This window comes from Gossypium hirsutum, chromosome A01 (genome assembly GCF_007990345.1).
Source record: "Gossypium hirsutum isolate 1008001.06 chromosome A01, Gossypium_hirsutum_v2.1, whole genome shotgun sequence".
Classification (NCBI taxonomy): Eukaryota; Viridiplantae; Streptophyta; class Magnoliopsida; order Malvales; family Malvaceae; genus Gossypium; species Gossypium hirsutum.
Genome location: NC_053424.1, coordinates 119,215,405 through 119,242,317, shown reverse-complemented (window position 1 = coordinate 119,242,317; position 26,913 = coordinate 119,215,405). Strand labels below are relative to the sequence as shown.

Sequence of the window (26,913 nt, the reverse complement as noted above, 5' to 3'; positions counted from 1 at the left end):
GCTTGAAGTTTTATGAAGCATCATGCTGACTTGAAAATGTTTGGGTCAGTTTTGGTAGTAGACAACATCGCCGGTGTCACTAACGTAGTGATCTTCCTTCAAGCTTCTTATAAAAACTCCGATGAGGTGAAAAGGTAGAGGTCTCGATCGTTCTGGCTCCCGATAGTATTTTCCAAGAACCGGCTTAGCTGCCTTAGTCTATGAGACTAAAACATTAGGACACATAAAATAAATAGAAAAAAGAGCATATCACACCAAAAAGTAAAACTACCATGGATGCCTTTGTATTAAAAGTTAGATTACATTTTACCTATTTACTAAAAAATAAGCAAATTAATGCCTACATATTAGAGTAAAGAGCAAAGTGGTCCTCAAATTAAAAATTTCGTCCATCTTTATACATTAACATGAGGTATACGTGACATATCATATGTAACTGTCTAGTTATTCTATTAGTCATGTCAATTTTAACCGTAGAAATAGATGGAAGTTTTAACTGAAAAGACTAATTTGCTCTTTGATTTAACGTAACGAACTAGTTTATTCAATTTTTTGAGTAATTAAGGTAAAATGCAATCTAAATCCTAATATAGGAACTTCCATGGTATTTCTACCCAAGCCAAAACTACTAAAGAGATGAACTCACAGCCTCTATTAGGCGGTAATGAGGGATCTGAGGAAAGAGATGGTGTATGACATGGGTTCCAATATCATGATGAATGTTGTTCATCCATCCATAATCACGGTCAAGTGTTGTAAGCCCTCCCCTTAAGTAACTCCATTCCTGCAGAATGTTGTAATGTCAAGCTCAAAATAAACCAAAAAGATGTTTCCTCACAGACAGAACACATTAGACCAAGGTAAGAGAATCATACCTTCCCACGGTACCAAGGAAGTTTGTCTTGATGACCATGATGATGCATGTATGTTACAAAATCCAGCCAAATTACGAATATCTAAACTTGAAAACAAAGTCAAGCTGTATTCTATAACTGGTAAAGACATATGTATGACCAAAAGAAGGGTAAACTATACAAGTAATTACTCATCTATTAGTAAATTTCTTTTTTAATCATCTAATTATGAAAAGTTACAACGATCATCTAATTATTCAATTTTATCTTTTTTATCACTAGTTGACTAACTGTGGCAATTTGTAAAATTGACATACTAGCAACTTTAATACTCAATGTTTATAAATTATGTCAGTTTAGTCTTAATTCTAAAAGAATTTAATCCTTAATATTTACACAATGTGTAATTTGGACTTTCTTTTACAGTTGTGCTTTTTTTTGTGTGTGTGACGTTAAGGATTAATTTTAAAAGAATGAGAAAAATAAAAATTATTATCTTGGATTTTTTTATGTTTCCTTCTTTTTTTTTTTTGTATATTTTCAATTAAAATTAGCTAATGATTTTTTTTAGCTTTTTAGGTGAAAGGGTTCTAAAGAAAAGTAAAACTGCAAAAAGATTAAATTACAGAATGTGTAAATGTTGAGAGTTTGATTTTCTAGAACAAGAGTAAATTGAGGGTTAAAGTTGCTATTATCCTAATTTTAAAAGCTGTCATTGTTGGTTAGTTAGTGACCCAAAAAGGCAAAATTAAATAATTAAGTGACTATATTATAATTTTTCATAGTTAAATGAAAAGAAATACTAATAGTAGGTGACCACTAGTGTAATATATCCCATAAGAAAGTTGAAACCTACCCAATAAGGAACACCATATAGTTTAAGCAACAGCATAGGACCCATTGTGAAGCCTAGACCAACAAGAATAGCAGCCATGGCTGTCCAACATAAGCTGGATGTAATAACATCTTTTCTCTCACTTGGGACAAACAATTCGCTGTTAGGATCAAAGTGAGAACCAGTCTTGCCTGGACTTCTTCCCCACTGCAATTAAAAACAACAGAACAGTCAGTAATAACTCGATGTCTCAAGGATCAAATTTCTCAAGCAAGCTATAAACACTTACAAGGTAGAAAGGATATACAAGCAAGGGGAAAGGAAACTTGAACAGCCATGTTAGTTCATTGTTATCCAAATTCATGTATATTTTCTCAGTTAACTGTAATAAAATTCACAAAAAACTAGGTGAAGAACAAAGGTATTGCAATAGACCAAACAAGCAAACACCATAAAAGTTCAGTGAAAAGTTTAACCAACCGGGTGCCATGATTCATCATTCTCAACATGACCCTGGTTTTGGTGATGAATCCTATGGCTAATTCTCCTGTAAAAGTTAATCATAATGAAAGTGAATTCAACTGTGGTGTGGAAACTCATGTAATAAAGAATAATGGACAAAATAACAAAAAAATGCAAACATCGAGGACTAAGTTCAACATTATGACAAAATTTTACCATCCATGATAAGGCACAAGAATGGAAGAATGCAATAGATGCCCCACTAAACTGTTTAACTTGGGGTTGTTTGAAAAGCTGCCATGGCCGCTGCACAATGAATTCCAATTAAGCCTTGAAAAGAAAATAATCATATAAACTGAGACAGTCACACGCCTAATTAAAGAAGGTTGTGTCCAATGCATTGTATGAATTACCAGTCATGACCAAGAACAAAAAGAGCCCAAAACATGGTTCCTTGAGCAACCCAGTAAAGAGGCCAAACAAGCCAGTTGTTAACGTAAACCACAGCAGCAGCCAAGCTTAAAACAAGAGCAACATCCCTCACAACATAGCTCATAGATTTCCATGGATCCTTTACCCAACAATGCTGGGGTATGCTTGCTCTTACATCAGCTAAGTTAAACGGTGGGGGAGCTGCAGGGTCAAATCTTGTCTCTTGTTCTTGCTCTCCAAGCTTGTTAATACCATGCATTCTCTCATTTATTTCTTCATCTTCTTCTACGGATGCAACTTTCAATGGCGTAGTCACCTTTAGATCAGAAAAACACTTGCTTGTATGTAAAAATCTTGGCTTTGAGAAGTAATTTCTTGGGACAAGACCAGTTATGGGTCTTATGCAGATACGAGGAAGAGGCTTTAAACCAGATTTTGATATGAGAAAACTCTCCATTGAAATCCCAGGTAAAAGCTCAAAGGTTCTTAAAAAAAAGAAACTGAGAGGTTCCTGGCAGGTTACTTGGTTCGGAAGCAAAGGACTGAGGAGCATTTAATTTAGGGTTACTGGGGGTTTCATAGCAGAAACCGCTGAATGAGAGCCTGTTAAAGAGTTGAGACGTTTCTTCTCTTTTTTCTTTCTTATTTTTAAATATTGTGACTTGGAAATTGAACCTCAGACTCCGTAGATTCTGCACTGAGATCGTTTTTTCAGTTTCCCTATGCATGTAACTATGCAGTAGGCAAGCTTGCGTTAAAATCTCATAGATTTTAGCTTAGAACTTGGACCTTCTCGTGCCTGTAGCTATGTGGTAGGCAGGCTTGGGTTAAAATCTTATAGATTTTAGCTTAGGACTTGAACCTTCTGTTGCTCCTTGCCTCCATTTTCATGGACAGGAACTTCCACTGGAGGGGTGGCCATATAGCAATACACTCACATATATATCACAGTACTTAGGATTCTGTGCTTTTTGCATGATCTTCCCAATATCGGTTCCCTATAGAAACCGGAAACCTTTCTCATTTCCTTGCACCACGTGCTAAATAAACATAAGTGCATGATTGTTAAAATGGCATGCTACCTTTGTTAAGACATGATATCTCTTTGGCAAACCAAATCTGCAAATGGATGTCGAAATCATGAAAAATGTTCATGTTAGATCTTTGCAAGCTTTTGTTCCCATGCAGCTAGTTTATTGGCAAAGCAGATCAAGTTATACTATCCGCTTCCTAGTTGTGGTATTTCACTATCTTTAGACGAATCTAGTACTCAAAACGTTTCATTAGACATGTCATAAAAAATAACCATATGAATAACGTGATTTTACCACACCCAACTTCATTATTTTAATCTACATTGGCATTTAAGTATGTTGTGGAAATAACGTTAAAAGACTACCACACCTGTTTTGTTTATTTAGAACACACAATGAAAAGGGTACTGATGGTTGGATGCATCCAGGGGGCGAGGGTTGGTCCACAATTTGAAATTTTTAAATTTTTGAATTTTATATAAAAATTATCATATATTTTAGATTTGGTGTTGATAAATAAGACTAAGACTAAGTTTTTTTAATTTAATTTTTAGGTTTATAATGATATTTATGAATTTTTAGTATAATATTAGTTGTTCTTTTTTGCATATTGGAAACAAATATTTAATTTTATGTAGTGTGATTTTTTTTCTTTTAATTTTTTTTATAGTTAAATTGGTCATGTTTTTAAAAAAATTTTAAATTGATTTATTTGATAAGAGAAAAAAATATCCGAAAAGAATTGACATTTTTTTATGTTAAAAAAAATGTCGTTCGAATTTAGAAGTTTCCCCCCCTTAGAGTAAAATCCTGGATTTGTTCCTGTTGACAATGGTTCATATGATGGTGTTGAGAGTTGTACATGAGATGGTTCTTCATGTTTTTTGAAGAGGAATAGAAGGTTCTTTAAATAGTTTGACAGAATTTTTGGATATTGTGTTAAGAGGATTTGATTAGGGAATATGGAATTTATATATATTCTTAAGTCTCTTAGTATAAGTGTCAACGTTTAGGAGAAAGTTGATTGACTCATACAGGTGGTCAACATGTCCTTTTGGATGCGATGAATGAGACATTAAACTTGCTAGAAAGCTCTCGTGTGGGTTCAATGTCTGATGATCACTGAACTAACTAAAATTACAACAAAGGCAAGCGCACCTATTGAATAATAGTATAACTATGATGAGTGGGGAATATCATATCCATGAAGACTAAAAGTACTAGTACTTACTATTTTTCTATTATCTAGCCAAATAAATTGAAGGAATTGTTTTTAATCTAAAGTTAACTAAACTAATTACTAAGAACGCAACAGAGAATGAATTAGGAAAAATAATCGAATAAAACCAATGAGATAGGCAATACTTAGAAAAGAATCCACCTAAATTTCACTTATTATTCTGAATCTGAATTAAACGATTTATTCACTTGCGCCTTGATCCGTAAAAATCTTTAAATTATGTGAATATTTCTTTTTAGAGTAAAAACAACTAACTTTAGGTTGATTAATTGAAATCTCTTTCTAATTAAAACCCCTATTATCGCATTAGCTCGATCTATGAATTCCCTTATTAGATTTGACTTTAATCCGGTAGATTTATGTCATCCTATTTCTAGGATTGCATGCAACTTCACTCAATTATGCTAGATCTACTCTTAAACAGGGACTTTTTCTCCACTGAAATAAGCACATTAAGCATGAATTAATATCCTAAAAAATGAAATAAGCATACATAATTGAGAACAAAAAATAAGTATTTATCATGTAATTCAGAAATCAAATAATAAGATTCATATAAGTTTCATCTTCCCTAGGTAGCTAGGGAATTTAGTTCATAATTTGGAATAAAATCATCTCAAAGTTAGGAAAATAACAAGACATAAAGAAACCCAATAAAACTTCTAAAGAAATTGAATAGAGATCTTCAATCTTGAAGGAGATCCGCTTCTGAAATGAATCTGATGGCGTTCTTCGAGTCTTTTTGTAACGCCCCCTAACCCTATACCGTCATCGGAATAGGGTTACGAGACATTACCAGTCAGTACAGTCCAATTTCGGTCATTAATTAAAATAAATATTTACACACATCCTAGTTTTAAGATGTCGTCCCTTTAATGGGCCCTCGCGGTCCAATATGAACAGTAAATTCAATTCGGGACTAATTTAGAATCACTACGAATTTTTAGTAAATTTCAAAATTCATACTACATACCGTTGCCAACCATAATTTACTCATTTCATGAGTACATCTACAACCTAAATGACTCTCATAAAACATCCTAGGTATATGCATTACCAATAATTAACACACTTTACCTTAATGAATTCGGGATCAAACTGGGATGCTGATTCAACGTTCTATCTTTACTAAACCTGCGCACAGAAACAAACCGTACGCTGAGTATGGTATACTCAGTGGTATTTCCATAATCCGAACACTTAATAATATAACAATTAAACTTAAAATCACAATAACAATTATAAGTATTCATTTATTTGTTTTATAGATAAATTTTCAATTACTTACCATATAAATTCTATACAAGTCATATAACAAACACAATAACATATTTGTTCAATTCTTTTCATTTACTTACCGTATAAATTCTATACAATATATTCACAATTCACTTGTTTTCACACTTTATTTCTTAACAATATACCATTTTAATTCATTTTAACATCAATCATCATCCATTTGAACTTCACTCATTTCATGAACCTTTTGGTTCATGTTTTTAATCACATATCTCAATTTCAATTCTCAATTCAATTTCTCATTTCATTCCAATAGCTCAATCAATCAAATTCACTCGACTTATCTTTTCACTTATTTACCCCTATTAACAAGACTCGGACCTTGGCGGATACACGGATCCAACCAAACACACCAATATGGCACCCAGTGCCTCATCGGATAGTTCAAAGCAATATTTGACACCCAGTGTCTCATCGGCCTAGCCGAAGTAAAGTTGGTACCCAGTACCTCATCGAATCTATCTGAAGAAATATAGTGACACCCAGTGTCTCATCGACTCGAGGTCGAAGAATCCCTGAACACTTCCAATCCTATGGCATGCCAACTATATCCGACTCAGCCCGATACTGTTAATAGGGTATTCAATTCACTTTCAATTTTTTTCAATCAATACACATTTTAATTAATCACATAAATTCATAATTCAATACAATTCAATTCACTTTTCAATAACAAATATCCAAATATCACAAATCTCATATTTAAAATTTTCAAACAATTTATATTTCAATTCAATTCAAATAATCAATATATATTCAATATTCAATATATATATCTATATATATACGCCAATTCAATCAATATAAATTCAATAATTTCATCACATACTATATCAATCCATTTCATTTGCAAAACACAATAATTCTTACTTCAAAACACTTAATATACATATTAAGAAATAAATTCAACAATTAAGTATTAGGTTCGGATTATAGAAATACAAACAGTAAATTTTCGAGCTAACTCCCGTTGACTTTGTCTTGTCCTTTCTTAGTCGAGATTTCTGGTACCACATTGACTACGAAATTAATACAATTCATAATCATTAATACATTACTAATTCATATCTTGAGTTATAGAATTCTGAATTAAGATCCGCTAATTTTTCCTGAAACTAGACTCACAAATCTTCTTACAATAAAATTTTCAGAATTTTTGGTTTAGCCATTAAGTACAGTTTATTCTTTAAATTCACCCCTATTTTGCTGTCTGACAGTTTCGTCCCTTCTTCACTAAAAATTAATTATCTCACAGTACAAAACTCGGATAACATTCTCGTTGATTTCTAATGAAAATAGACTCATTAGGGATTCTAAACATATAACTTTAAGCCTCTAATTATTTTTATTCAATTTTTGGTGATTTTCCAAAGTCAGAACAGGGGAACCCGAATTCATTCTGACCTTGTCTCACAAAATTCATTATATCTCATAATTTACAATTCAATTGCTTATATAGTTTCTTCTATAAGAAACTAGACTCAATAATATTTAATTTCATATTTTATTCATCCTCTAATTCAATTTCTACAATTTTTGGTGATTTTTCAAACTTAGGCTACTGCTGTTGTCCAAAATAGTCTTAGTACAAAATGTTGATTTACTTTAATTTCAATTTAATTCTAACTAAATTCACTTACTTTTCTATCTTAATTCATACTTTATTTCTATTCAAATTTCATCCATACTCTCATTTAAATATTAAATTTCCAGCATACTTTCCTAATTTCAAAATTTCATCAATTTAGTCCCTACAACATAAAACTTATAACTTACTTTACAATTTGATCCTATTATCAATTCTAGCTTGAAATTTACTCAATTAAACCCTTAATTCACTATTTTATTCAACATGAACTATACTTGAAAATCTATAAACTCTCAAAATATCAACTTAATTTCATCAAAGTCTTGTTCCAAAGCTTCTAAAACATCAAAATTTAAGAAGAAATGACTTAATTGACTTACTAAATTAAACTTTGAGCCTTGAAACCCAAATTTTCCTTTTTCTTTTTCTTTCTTTCTTTCTCCCATGTTTCTTCTCTGTTTCGTTTGCTTTCATTCTGTTTCTTATGTTTCTTTACTTATTTATATAATATATAATATAATATACTATAATATAATAATAATTTAATATATATATATTTTAACACATAAAAAATCTCAGATTTTTATGTTTATGCCGCCTCACTTAGAACAAATGGCATAATTGCCATTTTGGTCCTCTTCATTTTCTTTTATTCTACAATTCAACTTTCATCCTTTATTCAATTTAGTCATTTTTCCTAATTACTCTTAATTAAACTAAATTTACTTAATTAAACTCTAATTAACCACTCAATTGACTTCGTAAATATTTTTAATAAATATTTACGAATCCATTTTTCAGAAACGGAGACCCGAAAATACACTTTTTCGGTAACCGTAAAATTTGGGTCGTTACAATTTCTTCGTTCTTCTCTTCGTGCTCCCTTTAGGTCCTCTTCTACTATGTATTTATGAACTTTAGAATGCCCAAAAAGCCTAAAAATTAGGTTTTTCTGCGTGTTTGTAAAACAGGGAGCGATATCGACACAGGCGTGTTCCCAGCCCGTGTGAAAATGCTCAGGCCGTGCAGATCCTGAAAATAGCTTTTTTTGTCTAATTTTAGCCCTTTTTTACTCCTTTCACTTTCCTATGCTCACCTAAGTATAGAAACATGAATTTAAAAGATTAAGAGCATCAAATTCACTAATTTACATAATAAATCATTCAAAACGCATCAATAATAGGATTAAAAACATGTTACTTTTATGGTTTATCAATGTCAGTGTGAACTTTAGTGTTTGTTCATATGTAACACATGTAGGAGGTTAGTGTCTATAAGATAACTAATGTGGCCAAGAAGCGCCTTTTAAGCGAGACAATTCCTTATTGGTGTTTAGGTGAATTCTCTGTTCTTAAATCTTCTATATAAGGTAATCGCAACCTCTTAAGTTGGATGTATTTAGGTGGTTATAACATACTCCAAAGGTCAAACCAAATGTATCAAATAATATAATGCAAGTCTAATAATATCGGATTGCATTTTGCCTTTTCTACTAAAAAAATAGACAAATGGGTCTCTATAAGCTAGATCAAAAAGCAAAATGATCATTCTGTTAAAAATTTTATCCATTTTTTTGTTAAAAACTAGTCTCTGTAAGTACACATGGCATGCCAAATGTCACTGTTTGGTTATTTTGTCAGCCAATGTAATTTTTAACAATATAAATTTTTAACAAAAATGATCGATTTACCTTTTGATTTAATGTACAAATACTAATTTATCTCTATATATATATATATTTTTGTTTAAAATGTATTTCAACTCCTACTTCTAGTGCAAAGGATTTTAAGATATTTTTATAGGTTGTTGACTCTCGTAGTACTGCATGAAATCCCTAAGCCTTGTTAATTAACTACTTCCAGCTTACAACTTTCAGCAAAGGGGATGTAGCTCAGATGGTAGAGCGCTCGCTTAGCATGCGAGAGGTACGGGGATCGATACCCCGCATCTCCAATAATTTTATCTTTTTCTTTTCCAATCATTTTGTTGATAAATGAGAAGATTTGCAGGTTGCAGCTCAATATTGGCGAAAACCCAGTAAAGAAACCTTTTTGAATTTACTTAACTCCAATGGAGGATAAGCCATAACAATGTTTTCCACTTATAAGCACAGACCAATCCAGTTTCAAGCATACACCCATTTCAAAATTCTATATAAACAGACTTTCATTCATTAAGGAACAGTTAAGGAACTTCAAAGAATTCATTAATGGACTCAATTCAAGTGTTTGGCAACCAAGAAACCAGCTTCAACTCAAACTCTCAGCAACGAGTATTGTTCTTCCACTTGGCTGAATTTGCTCTCAAGATCACAGTTTTGGTCTTGGGGGTTTTCTTTGTCAACCCAAAATTCATTTTTTTGACTAAAAAGTCAAAATTTTTAATTGATGATACATGCAAAAGTACTATTTACATGGCAGAAATGGTACTGTTGTTCGTACAGTAAAAGTTCTCTCTCTCAACTCAGCTTCAATGTCGTCTTCACTCAACTGAGCTTCAATGTCGTCTTCACTCAACTCAGCTTCTTCATTGAGGCTATCAACAATCTACTCCGACAACAACAATTACCTCCAAGTCCCAACTAGCTCCATTTTAACTCTCTTTCTTGTTTTTTTCTCTAGTGAATTAACTTATTCCCTTTAACGAATTAGAATGTAGTTTTTATTTTTATTTTTTAAATTCTTATCTTTCCGAATCATCAAATTAAAATTTATATATAAAATAAATCGTATATTAAACTAAAATTCATTTTTAAATTTAACTTCTTAAAACTATTTTATAAACTACAAGAAATTTTCAATAAAATCTAAAGGATGTTGATAAATCTAATCTCTACATGATAATATCTGACATACTTCCTTTACATGACCATAGCGGCCACAATCAAAGCAAACATTGGGAACACCTTCATCCTCTACACATTGGATTTGATCTGCAATCTTAATCTTTGATATAAGAGATGAGTGAAGTTTTGGGGAGCCTATGATGGTATGAGTATGGCATGGTTTTTGGGATACAACAACTAGCTCTTGAGATGAATAGTTTGACAGCTGTTAATCTTATCGGTCAAAGGAATTTAGAGCCTTCCTCAAATGCTGTGATATGTGTAATACATCAAATTCTGCAGAAAGGATGGATTGTTTGTCTAAAATAAGTGTATCGAGAGGCAAATGGTGTAGCCATTGCATTATCTAATGATGCGAAAATAAGAGAACTTAGATATTATTTTTTCGAATAAACCTCTAGAAGAAGGTAAATCGACTTTACATGCTAACAACGTGAGAATCACCAACACAAGGATAATTAAGCAGTAGCCATTGTTCTTTTCCTCTATTATATATATAAAAAAGTTATAAAATTTACCTTTCACCGTTTTACACTTTCAAATATTTTGATTTTCATTTTGTTATTCTAGAATAAATTTAGAGAGTTGCAACGTTGGAGTGAATTACAGCGTTGGTGATTAGTGTTGAATAGGATATACAATTTTTAATTCAAATTGGGATGTAATGGGAAAATTTTAGTTAAAATACAAATATATTAGATTAAAAATTTCAACAAAATGATATGAAAAAAAAGAAGATGAGTTGACATTAAATGTTTGCTATGGGGATACAAGCTGATTTGGTATCTCAGTTTCATAAAAAACCTTCCTTGATCCTAATCGAAGTCCAACAAACAAAAGAGAAAAACACAATAGAGCTTCACCCATGAGAAAGAATCACCAGAGATTGTGTTCAGAACTTGACATGCACGACCTCTCAGATGACAAAATAAACGTTTCAGACCTCCACTGCCAAAACCAAAGAGAGAGCCCGATCTAATACAACAAGTGCAGCCTCCGACCATCAATTTCCAAGCACCGTGTTGCAGGCCCATTTACCCGGTGGCCCACTACCCGTTACAAGCCCAATTACAAAATAAACCAAACCCATCTAAAACCTAACCCAAAACCCGAGCCCAATTCCCCCTAAAAACCCAACTAGGGTTTCAGAAAAACGAAACCCTAGCCAAACCTAGCGCCGCATCCCTCCCTCTGCCGTCTGCCTTGTCCCATCGCCACCCACCGTGCCTAGCTTCATCAACACCTGCAAAATGGCAGAGAAAGTCGGAGCACACAACAGATAATGCAAAGAATACAACTAAAATACAATGTAAATGGGATATAAAAGCAAAAACAATATCTCTGTAAAAAGGGGGAGGAGACAACGTTTTTTGAATCGGAAAAAAAGAAAAACAGATCAAAAGGTTGACTCCGATTGATTCTTCTCTGTTCTTGTTTCTTATTTACTTTATTCTTCATTTATTGTTTATTTTTATTTTTCTGTTTATATTTTTTGCATTCGTTCAACAAAGATAAAAATAAAAAGGAAGATGAGGACTTACCCGTTTCGTCTTTCGGTTGCGCTGCCATCGGGGTCTGCCCGTCGTTGAAATCGGCCCCGAAAGTTTGAGTTAGGGGGTCCTGCCTCTTGATCTTCAGGCTATGCGAGTAAAGCCTTCGATCGGGTCTCAAAACCGGGACTAGAACGCCCCTTTTGCGACGGTGGCGCAATGGCGGCGCTAAGGAGACCTAAAGGCCGGATGTTTGAGAGGGGAGGAGGAAAGTTTTTTTTTTGGATTTTTCTTAAAACAAACAACTGCTGAATTTTTTTTTGTAGAAAATTGGGCTTAAATACCATAATAGAAACGGCGCCGTTTTGTGACTGCATATGGGCGTCGAAACGACGTCGTTCTGCCTCTGGACCCGCGTGCGACCCGACCCGGTAGGAGGGGATCCGCGCGTTTTCATGAAGTGGGCTATTTATGCCCTTGGCCCTTCCTCGTTGTTGATTGTTTTAATTTAGTCCTTTTGCTTGTTTATTTATTTTCTTTAATTTGGCCCCACGAAATTTCTTCATGATTCAATTTAATCAGCGCACGAATGTTGTGCCTCAGGACTTGGGCATATTGTCCGATCAGTCCTTTGCACTTTGTGCATGATTCATTCCAGCCCTTGAACCTTTTATTTGCAATTTTAAACCCCAAATCTTGTTTCAATGTTTAATTTAGTCCTTTTGTTATTGTTTATTTCCCTTTTTATAAAATAATATTATTACTGTTATTATTAAGTTGTTCATTTATTTTTTATTTGGAATCTTTGTTATATATACATATATGCGTTTTCATGTTATATATATATATAATATCCATATTTTTTTTATGATCTATCTATCTGTCTATATATATATACACATACTAATACCCTTATATTTTATATTTCGTAACTTTATACATATCTATATACATGTCTATATATGTATTCTATTTTCATAAATATATATATACTTACATTCTTCATATTTTAAATATGTATCTTATATATGTTATTTATATTCTACGACTCATATATATATATGTATCTATATATATACTTTTATATTTTATGATAGTTACATACGTATATATGTATATGTTTACTTATATATATATTTTATAATGATTTTAAAATATGTACATACATATATTTTTTATATTTCCATAATTTTATGTATATACACATATATGTATGTTTTATTTTTTTATAGTTTTATACATTTTCTTTGTTCATTTCTTCATTTACATTTTCATTATTTAGAATGAATGTTTTAATTTTATTGCTTATATGCTTGTGATTGTATATTATATTAGTTTGTCTCTGTATTTATTTTACTTCGTAGCCTTTGCTTGTATTATTTTAATTACATCATCATTATTGTTATTCCATTACAACTATTTTTATCTAGATTTCAAAAAAGAAGAAATTTTAAAAATATGAGTAATACTCGGTATTTGGAACTTCGAGAGAATCGAGCCCTAACGTATTGGGTTCCGATTTTCTTCGTTGAATTTAAATAATCGAGATTACTCTTTTAAAAATGATAAAAAAGCTCGTTATCGAGAATTCAATACGTTGTGTCCTAACGCATTGGATGTGACACGTTGTTTTCTCGAGACGAGGTTTTTTTTTCGAAATAAATGCAGTATTCAATGTTTAATATTTTGAGAAATTGTGCCCTAACGTATTGGGTTGCGATTTCTTCATTTGATTTAAACAATTTAATATTCTTTTAAACTTTATTACACGAATTTTTTTAAACTCAAGTTTTAAATGATATCGGGAATTAAAAAAAATCGCGTCCTAATTTACTGGTCGTGATCTCCTTTTTTAAATCCGAGATAGCTAAAATGTCTTTTAAACAAGCATTTTTACGCATCGAGAATTCGAGACATTGTATCCTAACTCACTGGATATGACGTCTATTTCTCAATTAACGTGAAATGTGCTTCTTTTCTCAAAAAAATTCTCTTAACGTTTTAATCAAGGATCGTATTTTTTAAAATTCTTTTAAGTTATCAATTTTCGACATCAAGACATTAACTAATCAACTAGGTACCAATTTTGGGCATTACGAGGGTGCTAATCCTTCCTCGTACGTAACCGACTCCCGAACCCGTTTTCTGAATTTCGTGGACCAAAATCGTTGTTTTAATAAAATTAAATCATTTATTAGAAACAACCAGTTTTTGAGGTGATCCAATCACACCTCATTAAAAAGGATTGGTGGCGACTCCCGTTTTTTCGTTTTCGTCAAAACCCAAGTCGATCCCGTTTTTTTTTCATCCAAAAAATGGTGTCAACAGCTTGGCGACTCCACTGGGGAAACCGATAAGAGGGTCAAGCCACGTGGTGATTACTTTTTGTCTTTTGTCAAAAATTGAAATTTGGTTTAAAATTACGATCCTTTCATCGCATTTTATCTATCTTTATCATAATCATCACCATTGGGGTTTATATTTGCTCTGTTTGTTTAAATTTTGGTATCTTTCCGCATTGCATTGCATGACCGTTGGTCACACCTTTAAGTGGGAGTGAGAAGCTACGCCTTCGTGAGGTTTTCACCTCCGCATGGGATAGTGAATCGCTTTCGGGATATATTCGTACCTATGTCTTCGTGAGATTTTCATCTCCGCATGGCCATAGGGAAATGTATCCCCCTGAATCGAACTTGGTCCGTATGAGCCTATAATGGGTGAGGATCGAGGAATCTGCTGGTTCAGGTACCCTACTTTAGAACCAAACCACATGTAATGAGCCATAGGAACTGACCTAAGTGGAGCTACTCCAAATTTTAGTGCTTACCTAAATGAATGTTGTATTTATTGTCGCTTATTTTAAATCTTATTCTGTGTTTAATGCTAATTTACTTTATTTGTGATTGCATGGCATCTTCATTCTAAAAGAGGTGTCGATTTACATTCAGTTTCTTGGTAGAAAGCTTATCATGGAAAAGGGGTTTGTTGATAAAGTAGAGGATAATGCGGCTGTGCGAATATGGGCTGAAACGACACAACAAGAGAAAGGCGATAGTCTTACCGAAGGGTACGTGTCAGAATTGTGGGATTTTACCCGTATCGGTGTAATCCAGAATGACCTTCGAGAAATGAAAGAAGTCTGGGATCAATGGGATGTCGAGGCCAAGCAGCTGTTCTGTTGTAACTACGGTGACCTACCTTATCTGCTTAGTGTCAAAGTGGACAAGTATTTGTTCCGAGCCCTTGCTCAGTTTTGGAATCCTGCCTACAGTTGTTTCACTTTTGGGAAAGTAGATTTGACGCCTACTGTGGAGGAATATACGACCTTGCTTCGGTGCCCAAAGATTCAAGTCGACAAGGCTTATTCCAGAGCTGCTTGTGTCCCTCCGTTGTTAAAGAAATTAATGAACATCACTGGGATGAGCGAGCAGTGGGTCGCTGCCCGGATCCAACAGAAGGGCGACAGTAAATGTGTTCCTTAGAAAAGTTTGCGAGACTTGGTGCTTGTACATCCTGACTTAAAGAAAAGGGTCGATGTCTTCGCTTTAGGTATCTATGGACTAGTGGTTTTCCCCAAAGCTTTAGGACACATAGACGAGGCTGTATCTGATTTGTTCGATCGGCTTAGTAAAGGGTTACACCGGTTCCGGCAATACTCGCTGAAACTTTTAGATCCTTGAGTGCGTGTCGGAAAGCAGGGGAGGGAAGGTTTATTGGATGCGCGCAGCTCTTATTGGCATGGTTCCATAGCCACTTCTGGAAAGTCGAAAAGGTCTCTTATCGGGTATCCTCTGATAACTACTCCCCTCTAGGAGAATTGGTGGCCACGCCAAGACGGGATGATATTTCAGAAGAAAAATGGATAGAGATACTCCAGAATCTCCAGGATGAAGATATTGAATGGAGGGCTCCTTGGTTAATTCCCGATGAGATATTGTACCGATGTGGAGATTTTGACTGGGTTCCGCTGCTCGGGATATGGGGAGCTATCGGATATGCTCCTCTACTCGTATCAAGACAGTATAGATCACGACAATTCATACCAGCAACGCAGGGGTTGGCTTATAGTGACTTTTCCTATAGGGAGGACAATTACAAGAAGAAGGTTCGAGAAATATCTAGTGCTTGGAACCAGACTCGTCGAATGAAGATCTTAGCCGTGGGTCCGACAATTACCCCCGAGTATGGTCAGTGGCGTGATCAAAGGATCAACGACAACATCCCGGCGTCAAATTTAGAAACTGCTCGATCTTTAGAGGAATGCTTACAAGTTTTGCCTTCTGAGATGGAAATCATCAAACAAGAATTTGAAAAAAGGAGTTTAGAATTGGGGAAGAAGATAGAACAACTAGAGGAAGAAAAAATGCAGTTAGGACTGGATGTGGACATTCAAAGATTAGAGGCCGATAAATTGAGAAAAGGAAAGAACAAAGCAGAAGAAGATTTAGACAGCCTGAAGACAGATTACAAGAAGTTGCGCAGGTCGGTAAGAACTGCTGGCTTGGGTAAAGCGCCAGAACAATGGCGACAAGAAATTCAGGAGGAAAAGACGAGAGCTAATCAATGGGAAAAGAAATTTCAGGATACTCGGGCTCGAGAAGTCGCCTTGGGAAAGAGTCTACTAGTTTGCCAAGACGAGAAGACGGAGTTGAAGGTCCGGATAACTGAACTAGAAAGATCGCTTCACCAGTACTGTAATCGTAATGCTACGGTTGAATTAAGGGCGAGCTTAGACAAAATTGAAGAATTAAAAGGACAAATAGGAGGGCTAGAGAATGCATTGCAAAATAGTGAAATCCGGATAGAGCTTCTAGAAGAAAATAATGAGCAGTGGCAAAGACAATTCCGTCGGTCTCAAGAGCAGATTAGAGAAAGAGATTATATTATGGAGAGGCGGTGGCTCAAGTGCGCGAAGTAGCTGATCATCTGCAGACTCTAGCGGTTCAGGCTGATCTATTAAGTTTGAAGTATGAGTCAGAGTCGGACAGGGGCCGAGAATTAGCTTGGCTTCTTAGAAAGGTTAAGGCTTTGAGTGTGAGGGCAAAGCCGTATATGTAGTCTATTTTATGTAAAGAAGCTCTTTATCTAGTAAAGTTTTCTAATGAATTGAATTAGAATCAGTGCCTCTTTTCTTTGCATTCTTTTCATGCATTGCATCACATCACATGCATTAATGACCATTAAAAAAAACCTAATCGAATAAAATCATTTCAGTTAACCTGGAAAACCAACAAAGTTACGGCACCCGAGCTAAGGCAAAAATTATGGACCAAAGGTTGGAGAAGCTAGAGCGACTTCAAAAAGAAATGCAAGACCAGTTGCAGGCGCAAATGAAAGAGCAAATAGAAAAGATTCAGCGTGACATGGTGCAAAAGATGGAGGAGTCCCAAAATGATCTGGTGGCTAAGATGACGCAATTATTGAAGGGAGTAGATAATGGTAAAGGTCCTGTGATTGTTAGTGAAGAAGAAAACAATGGTGAACCACTTTATCCTCCAGGTTTCACGCCTCCGCATGCGCAAGTACAGACTGAGCTGCATTCGCGGAGACCCTCTGTGTCGGTTAGACCCCAGCAGTTCCAAGGGATGCTTCAATCCCAATGAATTTTCAACCCGGAGCGGGCTTTAATCCCGGTGATAGCCCGAATAATATTGCGGTCCCAGATCTTGACGAGATGGTTGAAAAGGACAAGGCGAAGGAGGAATTTCCAAAACAATTTGAGGAGAAATGGAAATGGATAGAAGAGAAGTTTAGGGCAATAGAAAGCATCGAAAGCTATGGAACAGATGCAAAGGATCTGAGCTTGGTTCCGGACTTGGTGCTCCCTTACAAATTTAAGATGCCGGAATTCGAGAAATACAACGGGACTAGTTGCCCAGGATCCCATATTACTATGTTTTGTAGAAGAATGACGGGGCATATTAATAATGATCAATTATTAATACATTGCTTTCAGGAAAGTCTTACGGGAGCGGCGTCAAAGTGGTACAATCAGCTGAGCCGAGCTAAAATTGCTACTTGGAGGGATTTAGCACAGGCTTTCTTGAGACAATACAATCATGTCTCAGAAATGATGCCTGACAGGATAACTCTGCAAAATTTAGAGAAGAAATCGAACGAAAGCTTCAGACAATATGCGCAGAGGTGGCGAGAGGTGGCGGTTCAGGTGCAACCACCGCTTTTGGAAAAAGAGATACGACGTTTTTATTAATACTTTGAAAGCCCCGTTCATCACTCACATGTTGGGAAGCGCTTCAAGAAATTTCTCAGATATAATCATGAATGGTGAAATGATTGAGCATGCCATTAAAAGTGGAAAAATAGATGGAGGAGAAAATAATAGGAGGGCACCCCCGAGGAAAAGAGAAAATGAAGTGAATAATGTGAATACTTATGGTAGGTCAATTACTGTGAATCAGCCAAAGAAAGTGGTTGCTAATCAACAGGGATCATCAAGAAAGAGTCGGGAGCTAGGCAAACTACTGAAAAGCCCCAATTCACGCCAATCCCGATGTCATACAAGGAGTTGTATCAGACTTTATTCGATGCACATGTTGTTGCTCCTCGTTACTTGAGTCCTCTACAACCCCCGTATCCAAAATGGTATGATACGAACGCGCAATGTGATTATCATGCGGGAATTTCTGGGCACTCGATAGAAAATTGTACGGCCTTAAGAAGGTAGTAGAAGGACTTATCAATTTAGGTGTTGTCAAACTTGACGACTCACCTAACGCAAAGAATCCGTTACCTAATCACGCAGATAAGGGGGTGAATATAGTTAGCGAAGGTACGGGAGAAGAAGTCAAGACTGACATTGCTGAAGTAAAAACTCCATTGAAACGGGTCTGGAAAGAAATGGCGAAAAGAGGGTTGGTTATTTCAGATTCTGAGAAAGGGCATGAGATGGGAAATTATTGTGAATTTCACCATGAAACAGGACATGAAATCCAAGAATGTGAAGGATTCAAGGCCTTGGTTCAAAGCATGATGGATAACAAGGAGATAAGGTTTTATGAAGATGTGAAAGAAATGAGGAGCATATGCGCGACAGAGTTGGAACAAAGGCTCCAAAAATAAATCATCCTGTGGTCATTATCTCACGCCCTAAGGGTAATGAGGTTAGGGCTCAGGTAACACCGAAAATTGTAATCCAGAAACCATCAAATTTCTCTTATAAGGATAACAAAATGGTGCCGTGGAATTACGGGTGTAATGTGACCATTTTGGGAAAAGAAGCAGAAAGAAATCAGGAAATAGGTTCTTACGCGCGCAATGGAAAAGGATATGACGCTCAAGCAGAGCGCCCAGGGAAGAGGATTGGAAGAAAGAGCAGAGGAAAGGGAAAGCAGTAGAAGTTGAGCCATTGGTAAATGAACCAATAAAAGAAGAGGAGGCAAAGGAGTTTTTGAAGTTTTTGAAACACAGTGAATACAGTGTTGTAGAGCAACTGCACAAACAGCCAGCCCGCATTTCGGTATTAGCTTTACTCTTAAACTCAGAAGTACATCGGAATGCACTCTTAAAGGTGCTAAACGAAACATATGTGGCTGACGATATTTCGGTAAACAAGTTGGATCGGTTGATCAACAATATTGGCGCTGACAATTTTATCTTCTTCAATGATGATGAAATACCATCCGGAGGAAGAGTTCTACTAAAGCCCTGCACGTTACTGTCCGATGCAAAGGGTACACACTCCCGGGGGCCTTGGTTGATAATGGATCTGCACTAAATGTATTGCCTTTGTCCACTCTTAGTCGATTACCAATAGACAGTTCGCACATGAAAGCATGCTAGAGCATAGTAAGGGCATTTGATGGAACAAAAAAGGAGGTTATGGGGAGAATTGAGGTGCCATTAAGGATTGGCCCAGTCACTTATGAGGTGGATTTCTTGGTAATGGATATTAAACCCTCCTACAACTGTCTATTGGGGAGACCGTGGATACACTCAGCAGGGGCAGTACCTTCATCATTACATCAGAAGGTGAAGTTGGTATCGGAGGATCGTTTGGTAACAATAGATGCAGAGGAGGATATTATCGCAATGATGACTAGCGATGCACCTTATGTGGACATCAACGATGAAGCACTAGAATGTTCTTTTCGGTCGTTAGAATTTGTGAACGCGATGTTTATTGCGGAGGGAAATAGAATTCCAGTACCGAAAATATCCAGGACCACTGAGATGGGATTGCGATTGATGGTAGGAAGAGGAGCCTTGCCCGGGAAAGGATTGGGAAAATATCTTCAGGGAAGGATTGAGGCACCAATGCCGAAGGAAAAGTTTGATAGATTTGGTTTAGGGTACAAGCCAGACATGAAACAGAAGAAGAAAGAAGTAGAGAAGAGACAAGAGAGAAGAAGGGCGCGTTTGAATGGACATGAAGCTAAGTGTGAGCCTTTAACCTTTCCCCACATATCTACATCTTTTGTGTCGGGAGGATTTATTCATTCTGAATGTGGAGTGTCCGGTAGCGGCATGGGAGGAATGTTGGAAAATGTTTATACCAACGCCATAGAAGCAACGGAAAGGAGGGCTTTGTTGGAGATCTGCCCTTATGAGCCTGGAAGCGAGCTAAACAATTGGACTGCTGAAGAAATCCCTGTAGTCTTTAGGGCTTATTCAGAGTAATGCTCAAAACATTCTGTTGTTTGTTGGCCTAGAAACGATATGAAATCTTTTGTGAAATAGGCATTGGGCCTAAATATCATTATTTTAATGAAATACGTGTCTACGTTCATCTCAATCAGTCATTTTTTTTCCTTTCATATTTTTATTTGGTTGATTGTCTTACAAATAATTCTTTCATTTGTAATTCTTTTGCACAAACATATTCATAAATTTATATTCTTGGTATATTCTTTGATATGCCCTCATAGGTCTTCAGATATCAATGACATGAGTGACGCTGCCTCAAACGCGGAGCCTATTTTTGAGCAAGAAGTGTGTTTAGAGGAATCCTGCGACTTTGAAAATGACGAAGATTATGATCATCTCCGGACTTGTTAAGAATGGTGGAACAAGAGGATAAGCATATCCTACCTCATAGGGAATCATTAGAAATAGTGAGCCTAGAGGATGGAAAGGAGGTGAAAATTGGAACTGAAATCACCGCAAAGACAAGGCAAGACCTCATTAATTTGCTCCGAGAATTCAAGGATGTTTTCGCGTGGTCGTACCAAGATATGCCTGGGCTAAGTACTAACATTGTGGTGCATCGTCTGCCCATAAAGGAGGATTGTAAACCCGTTCAACAGAAGCTCAGGAGAATGAGACCTGACATTGTGTGAAAATAAGAGAAGAAGTCAAAAGACAATTCGACGCTGGATTCTTACAAGAGGTCAAGTATTCGGATTGGGTAGCCAACATCGTCCCTGTTCCAAAAAAAGATGGAAAGGTACGAATGTGTTGGATTATAGGGATTTGAACAAGGCTAGTCCAAAGGACAACTTTCCACTGCCTCACATTGATACTTTGGTAGATAACACGGCGGGCTATTCATTGTTTTCTTTCATGGATGGTTTCTCTGGATACAATCAAATAAAGATGCATCCTGGAGACATGAGGAAAACCACATTCATTACCTTATGGGGAACATTCTGTTACAAGGTAATGCCCTTCGGATTGAAGAATGCGGGAGCAACATATCAAAGAGCTACGGTGACTTTGTTTCACGACATGATGCACAAGGAGATCGAAGTCTATGTTGACGATATGATCGCAAAGTCTAGATCGGAAGAAGAGCATGTTCAGGTCTTGAAAAGGTTATTTTTGAGATTAAAGAAATTCCAGCTCAAGCTTAACCCGGCCAAATGCACGTTTGGAGCCAGATCAGGGAAGTTATTAGGCTTCATAGTTAGCAAAAAGGGGATCGAGGTTGACCCAGACAAAGTAAAGGCAATACGAGATTTACCTCCCCCGCGCACTCAGAAGGAGGTTCGAGGTTTCCTAGGGAGGCTGAATTACATTGCTCGGTTCATCTCACAACTGACAGAGAAATGTGATCCAGTATTCCGGCTCTTAAAGAAACATAATCCGGGTGAATGGGATGAAGAGTGTCAGAAGGCTTTCGATAAGATAAAGCAGTACTTGGCTAATACCCCAGTCTTATCACCTCCAAGTCCAGATAGGCCATTGATATTGTATCTAACAGTGTTGGAGAATTCCATGGGATGCGTATTGGGCCAACATGATGAGACGGGAAAGAAAGAAAGGGCAATATACTACCTCAGTAAGAAATTTACCGATTGCGAAATGAGGTACTCATCAATTGAGAAGTTGTGTTGTGCTCTAATCTGGGCGACCCGAAGACTGAGGCAGTATATGTTGTATCACACGACTTGGCTGATTTCAAAGTTAGATCCTTTAAAGTATATGATGGAATCGACTGCTTTGAACGGGAGAATGGCTAGATGGCAGATCTTGCTCTCAGAATTTGATATAGTATATGTCAGTCAGAAGGCCATAAAGGGAAGTGCAATAGCCGATTTCCTAGCTAGTAGAGCCTTGGAGGACTATGAATCTTTGAACTTCGATTTTCCAAACGAGGACTTGATGTATGTGGCGAATACTGAAGAAAATCCTCAAATGGACCATGTATGGAAGCTAAATTTTGATGGAGCTTCAAATGCTACGGGTAATGGAGTTGGGGCAGTTTTGGTATCCCCAAGTGGAGATCATTATCCTGTTGCTAGCAAGTTGGACTTCGATTGTACAAATAACATGGCAGAATATGAAGCATGTATTATGGGCATTCGTGCAGCCATTGAACGGAACATCAAAGTACTGAGAGTATACGGGGATTCAGCGTTGGTGATATACCAACTCAAAGGGAGTGGGAGACTAGAGATCCTAAGCTAATCGGTTATAGAAAACTAGTTCTTGAATTGGCTGAGGAGTTTGACGATATCACCTTCTATTACCTCCCACGGAGGAAAACCAAATGGCTGATGCATTAGCTACTCTAGCTCGATGATTCAGGTGAATAGACTTGAGGCAATGAGGCCTGTTCAGATGAGTATCTCTGAGACCCCGGCTAATTGCTGCAATATTGAGGAGGAGGGAAAAGATGATTGTCCTTGGTATCAGAGTATCCTACAATATGTAAAGAATCGGGAATACCCTGATCAAGCGACAGAGAATGACAAAAGAACTCTGAGAAAGATAGCCATTGAATATGTCTTAGATGGAGAAGTGTTATATAAAAGAAGGAAGGATCAAGTACTGTTAAGATGTGTGGATGCTGTGGAAGCCAAGAAAATTTTGGAAGAAGTCCATGAGGGTATTTGTGGGACGCACGCCAGTGGTTTCACGATGGCCAGACAGATCATGAGATTTGGGTACTATTGGCCCACCATGGAAGGAGATTGTATTGATCATGCCAGGAAGTGCCACAAATGCCAAATTTACGGAGACAAAATACACGCGCCCCCTTCACCTCTTCACGTCATGACCTCTCCTTGGCCGTTTTCCATGTGGGGTATGGATGTTATTGGGCCAATATCACCAAAGGCTTCTAATGGGCATCGCTTCATCTTCGTAGTAATTGATTACTTTACCAAGTGGGTGGAGGCTGCCTCATATGCAAATGTCACGAAAGCAGTAGTCAGCAAATTCTTGAAGAAGGAGATCATTTGTCGATATGGAATGCCTGAGAGGATCATATCTGACAATGCGATGAACTTGAATAATAGCACAATAGCTGAAGTTTGTAGCAAATTTAAAATTAAGCATCATAACTCATCGCCGTATCGTCCAAAAATGAATGGTGCAGTGGAGGCGGCCAATAAAAACATTAAAAGGATTGTGGGGAAAATGACTGAAACCTACAAGGATTGGCATGAGAAATTATCATTTGCTCTCCTTGCCTATCGAACATCTGTTAAAACTTCTACTGGGCAACGCCTTTTTCTCTGGTTTATGGAATGGAGGCAGTATTACCCATTGAAGTTGAAATCCCTTCTCTACGGGTGTTATCTGAGCTACAGTTGGATAAAGCCGATTGGATCCAATCTCGGTACGATCAGTTGAACCTAATAGAGGAAAAGAGGCTAAGGGCTATTCACCATGGGCAAATGTACCAGAAACGAATGATGCGAGCTTATAATAAAAAGGTTCGCCCCCGAGAATTTCGCGAAGGGACTTGGTACTAAAAAAGATTCTTCCTATGCAAAAAGATTTTAGAGGAAAATGGATGCCAAATGGGAAGGCCCTTATGTTGTAAAGAAGGCCTTTTCCGGTGGAGCTTTGATCCTATGCGAGATGGATGGCAAAAGTCTACCAAATCCTGTAAACGCAGATTCCGTCAAGAAATACTTCACTTGAAAGAAAGCGGAACCAAAGTGAAAACCCGTGAAGGGCGCTTGCTCCTAAAAAAAAAAAAAAGGACTTGGAGAGCTAAGGTGAAAACCCGTAAGGCACTTGAGACCAAAGAGGCTTGAGTCGAAAACCCGAAAAGGCGACTCAAGTATTGGCAGGATTGGAACATCAGGACTTGAGCGGATCAAATTTGATCGGGGGAATGATGATCTTCCTTACTGAACCAACAAGAAAGGATATGCAACGTCTTGAACATTGACAGAGTATTGCAGATCTCCTGAACACCTGTCAAACTCAGAAGGGTCTTCGGAAAGTTGTACAGAGAAACTCAATCTGCGATAACTGGGGCACCTAGTTCTATGTGTATTCTGAAAATACATTCTTTCTTCCTTTCTTTTTGTGAAAATACACATTCTCAATCCACTTCTTTGTTACCTTTCTTTCGCCATCTTTGATGTTTTATTTGAGTTATGATCAGAACCAACTTTATTCTTATCCATTGTTATGACCTTTTGCAAACATGTTGCATTGGAATAATGATTAATGGACTAATAAAACGTTCACAAAGGAAGTTTTGCATATTACCTGAAAGTTCTAAATAATATAGGAACCTGAAACAGGACTATGTTAGAACACGCCAATTTAAAGGTTGAATATCTAAGAAGGAAGAGTCTAAGTTAAAGACTATCTTTCAGATTTTGTTGTCTAAACATTGATTGAACAAAATGACAAGATGTCGTGTTGGTGGCAAAGCTTCAATGAACCAAAAAGCGATGTTTACCAGGCAAGAAGAAAAGGTCTTCTAGGAGAAGAAAATTTTGCATTTGTGCATGAGCATTTGGTATGACACCTCGGGGATGAGGTAAAGGACCAAAGAGTTTCACATTCAATGTCATTGAATTGCGATAGGAGAAGATTGAGAAAAGCCATACCTTTCCACCCTTGGGTTACAGTGGGAGATTGATGGCACAAATTTTATGTCCCAGTGGATTGAACTTTGACGTGCACAGTGGGGGGCAATCAGATTAAGTGTTTCTTGGATATGCTAACCGAGCAAGAAGGCGGTGTAGCGCGTCAGTGATAAAGCCTTAATAAGCTTTTGTGTGATGATAACCTAAGCATTAAGGAATCGTTTCATGACATTTGCATGTCATTCATACACATCTAGTTAGGAGCATTTGTTTCATTTGATAATGTCATCTTAATCATAAGCATAATTAGGTTCATTATAAAAGGTCTTATTCCCCTGAGATTACGATGGAACAGACCAAAGAATTGCAGATCTTATCTCCCTGAGATTACAGCGGAGCAGATTGAATATAGTAATCCTATCTCCCTGAGATTACAGTGGAGCGGATTAAAGGATCTTATCTCTCTGAAGTTACAGTAGAGCAGATCGCACCAGGTCTTATTCCCTGAGATACAGTGAACAGACTAAAGAATCAGATCTTATCTCCTGAGGTACAGTGGAGCAGATTGAGGCCAGAAATCTATCTCCTGAATTACAGCGGAGCAGATTGAAGACACTATCCTATCTCCCTGAAGTTACAGTGGAGCGGATTAAATAAAGATCTTATCTCCCTGAAGTTACAGCAGAGTAGATCGCATCAAGTCTTATTTCCCTGAAGATGCAGTGGAATAGACTGAAACAACAAGTCATGCCCCCTAAAGTTGTAGCGGAGCGGACAGTAGATAGCAATCTTATCATGTCTAATCTTATTCCCTAAAGTTGTAGTGGAATAGACGGAAGCGAAGTCACAAACCTTGTCTCTCTGAAGTTGCAGTAAAGCAGGTTGAAGTCACGAATCTTATCCCCTTGAAGTGAAGGGGGCAAGTTGAAGATATGAGTCCGATCTCCCTGAAGTTGCAGTGAGCGGGTCAAAATATGACCTTACCCCTGGAGTACAGCAGAATGGATTGAAGCCACAGGTCAATCTCCTGAAGCAGTGGAAGGATGAAGCAACAAGACACAGTGGACTGGAGTGAAGCACTAGAAGAAAAGCACCACGACGAGTCCAAAACAGGCGAGACCGGCAAATTGGCTTCTTGGTCTTTGCTCTATTCTCGTTACATGACAATGAGCAAAGAGGGCAGCTGTTGCAGGCCATTACCCGGTGGCCCACTACCGTTACAAGCCCAATTACAAAATAAACCAAACCCATCTAAAACCTAACCCAAACCGAGGCAATTCCCCCTAAAAACCCAACTAGGGTTTCAGAAAAACGAAACCCTAGCCAAACCTAGCGCCGCATCCCTCCCTCTGCCGTCTGCCTGTCCCATCGCCACCCACCGTGCCTAGCTTCATCAACACCTGCAAAATGGCAGAGAAAGTCGGAGCACACAACAGATAATGCAAAGAATACAACTAAAATACAATGTAAATGGGATATAAAAGCAAAAACAATATCTCTGTAAAAAGGGGGGAGACAACGTTTTGAATCGAAAAAAGAGAAAACAGATCAAAAGGTTGACTCGAGACTCCGTCTGTTTCTTATTACTATCTCATGTAT

General features: G+C 36.9%; 1 protein-coding gene and 1 non-coding gene across 2 annotated transcripts; one reads left to right on the top strand and one right to left on the bottom strand.

The window, feature by feature from the left end:
• Window positions 1–45: 45 nt before the first annotated feature.
• On the bottom strand, window positions 46–3,040 carry LOC107958053 (omega-3 fatty acid desaturase, chloroplastic-like). The gene is given in 8 exon segments (NM_001327668.1): window positions 46–198; window positions 647–784; window positions 876–956; window positions 1,711–1,896; window positions 1,979–2,071; window positions 2,170–2,236; window positions 2,368–2,457; window positions 2,565–3,040. Coding segments are annotated over 8 exon segments (1,284 nt in total).
• A 6,584-nt stretch (window positions 3,041–9,624) lies between these two features.
• TRNAA-AGC (transfer RNA alanine (anticodon AGC)) lies at window positions 9,625–9,697 on the top strand. Its single transcript has one exon. It is a non-coding gene; the product is annotated as a tRNA-Ala (tRNA).
• The last annotated feature ends 17,216 nt before the right edge of the window (window positions 9,698–26,913 follow it).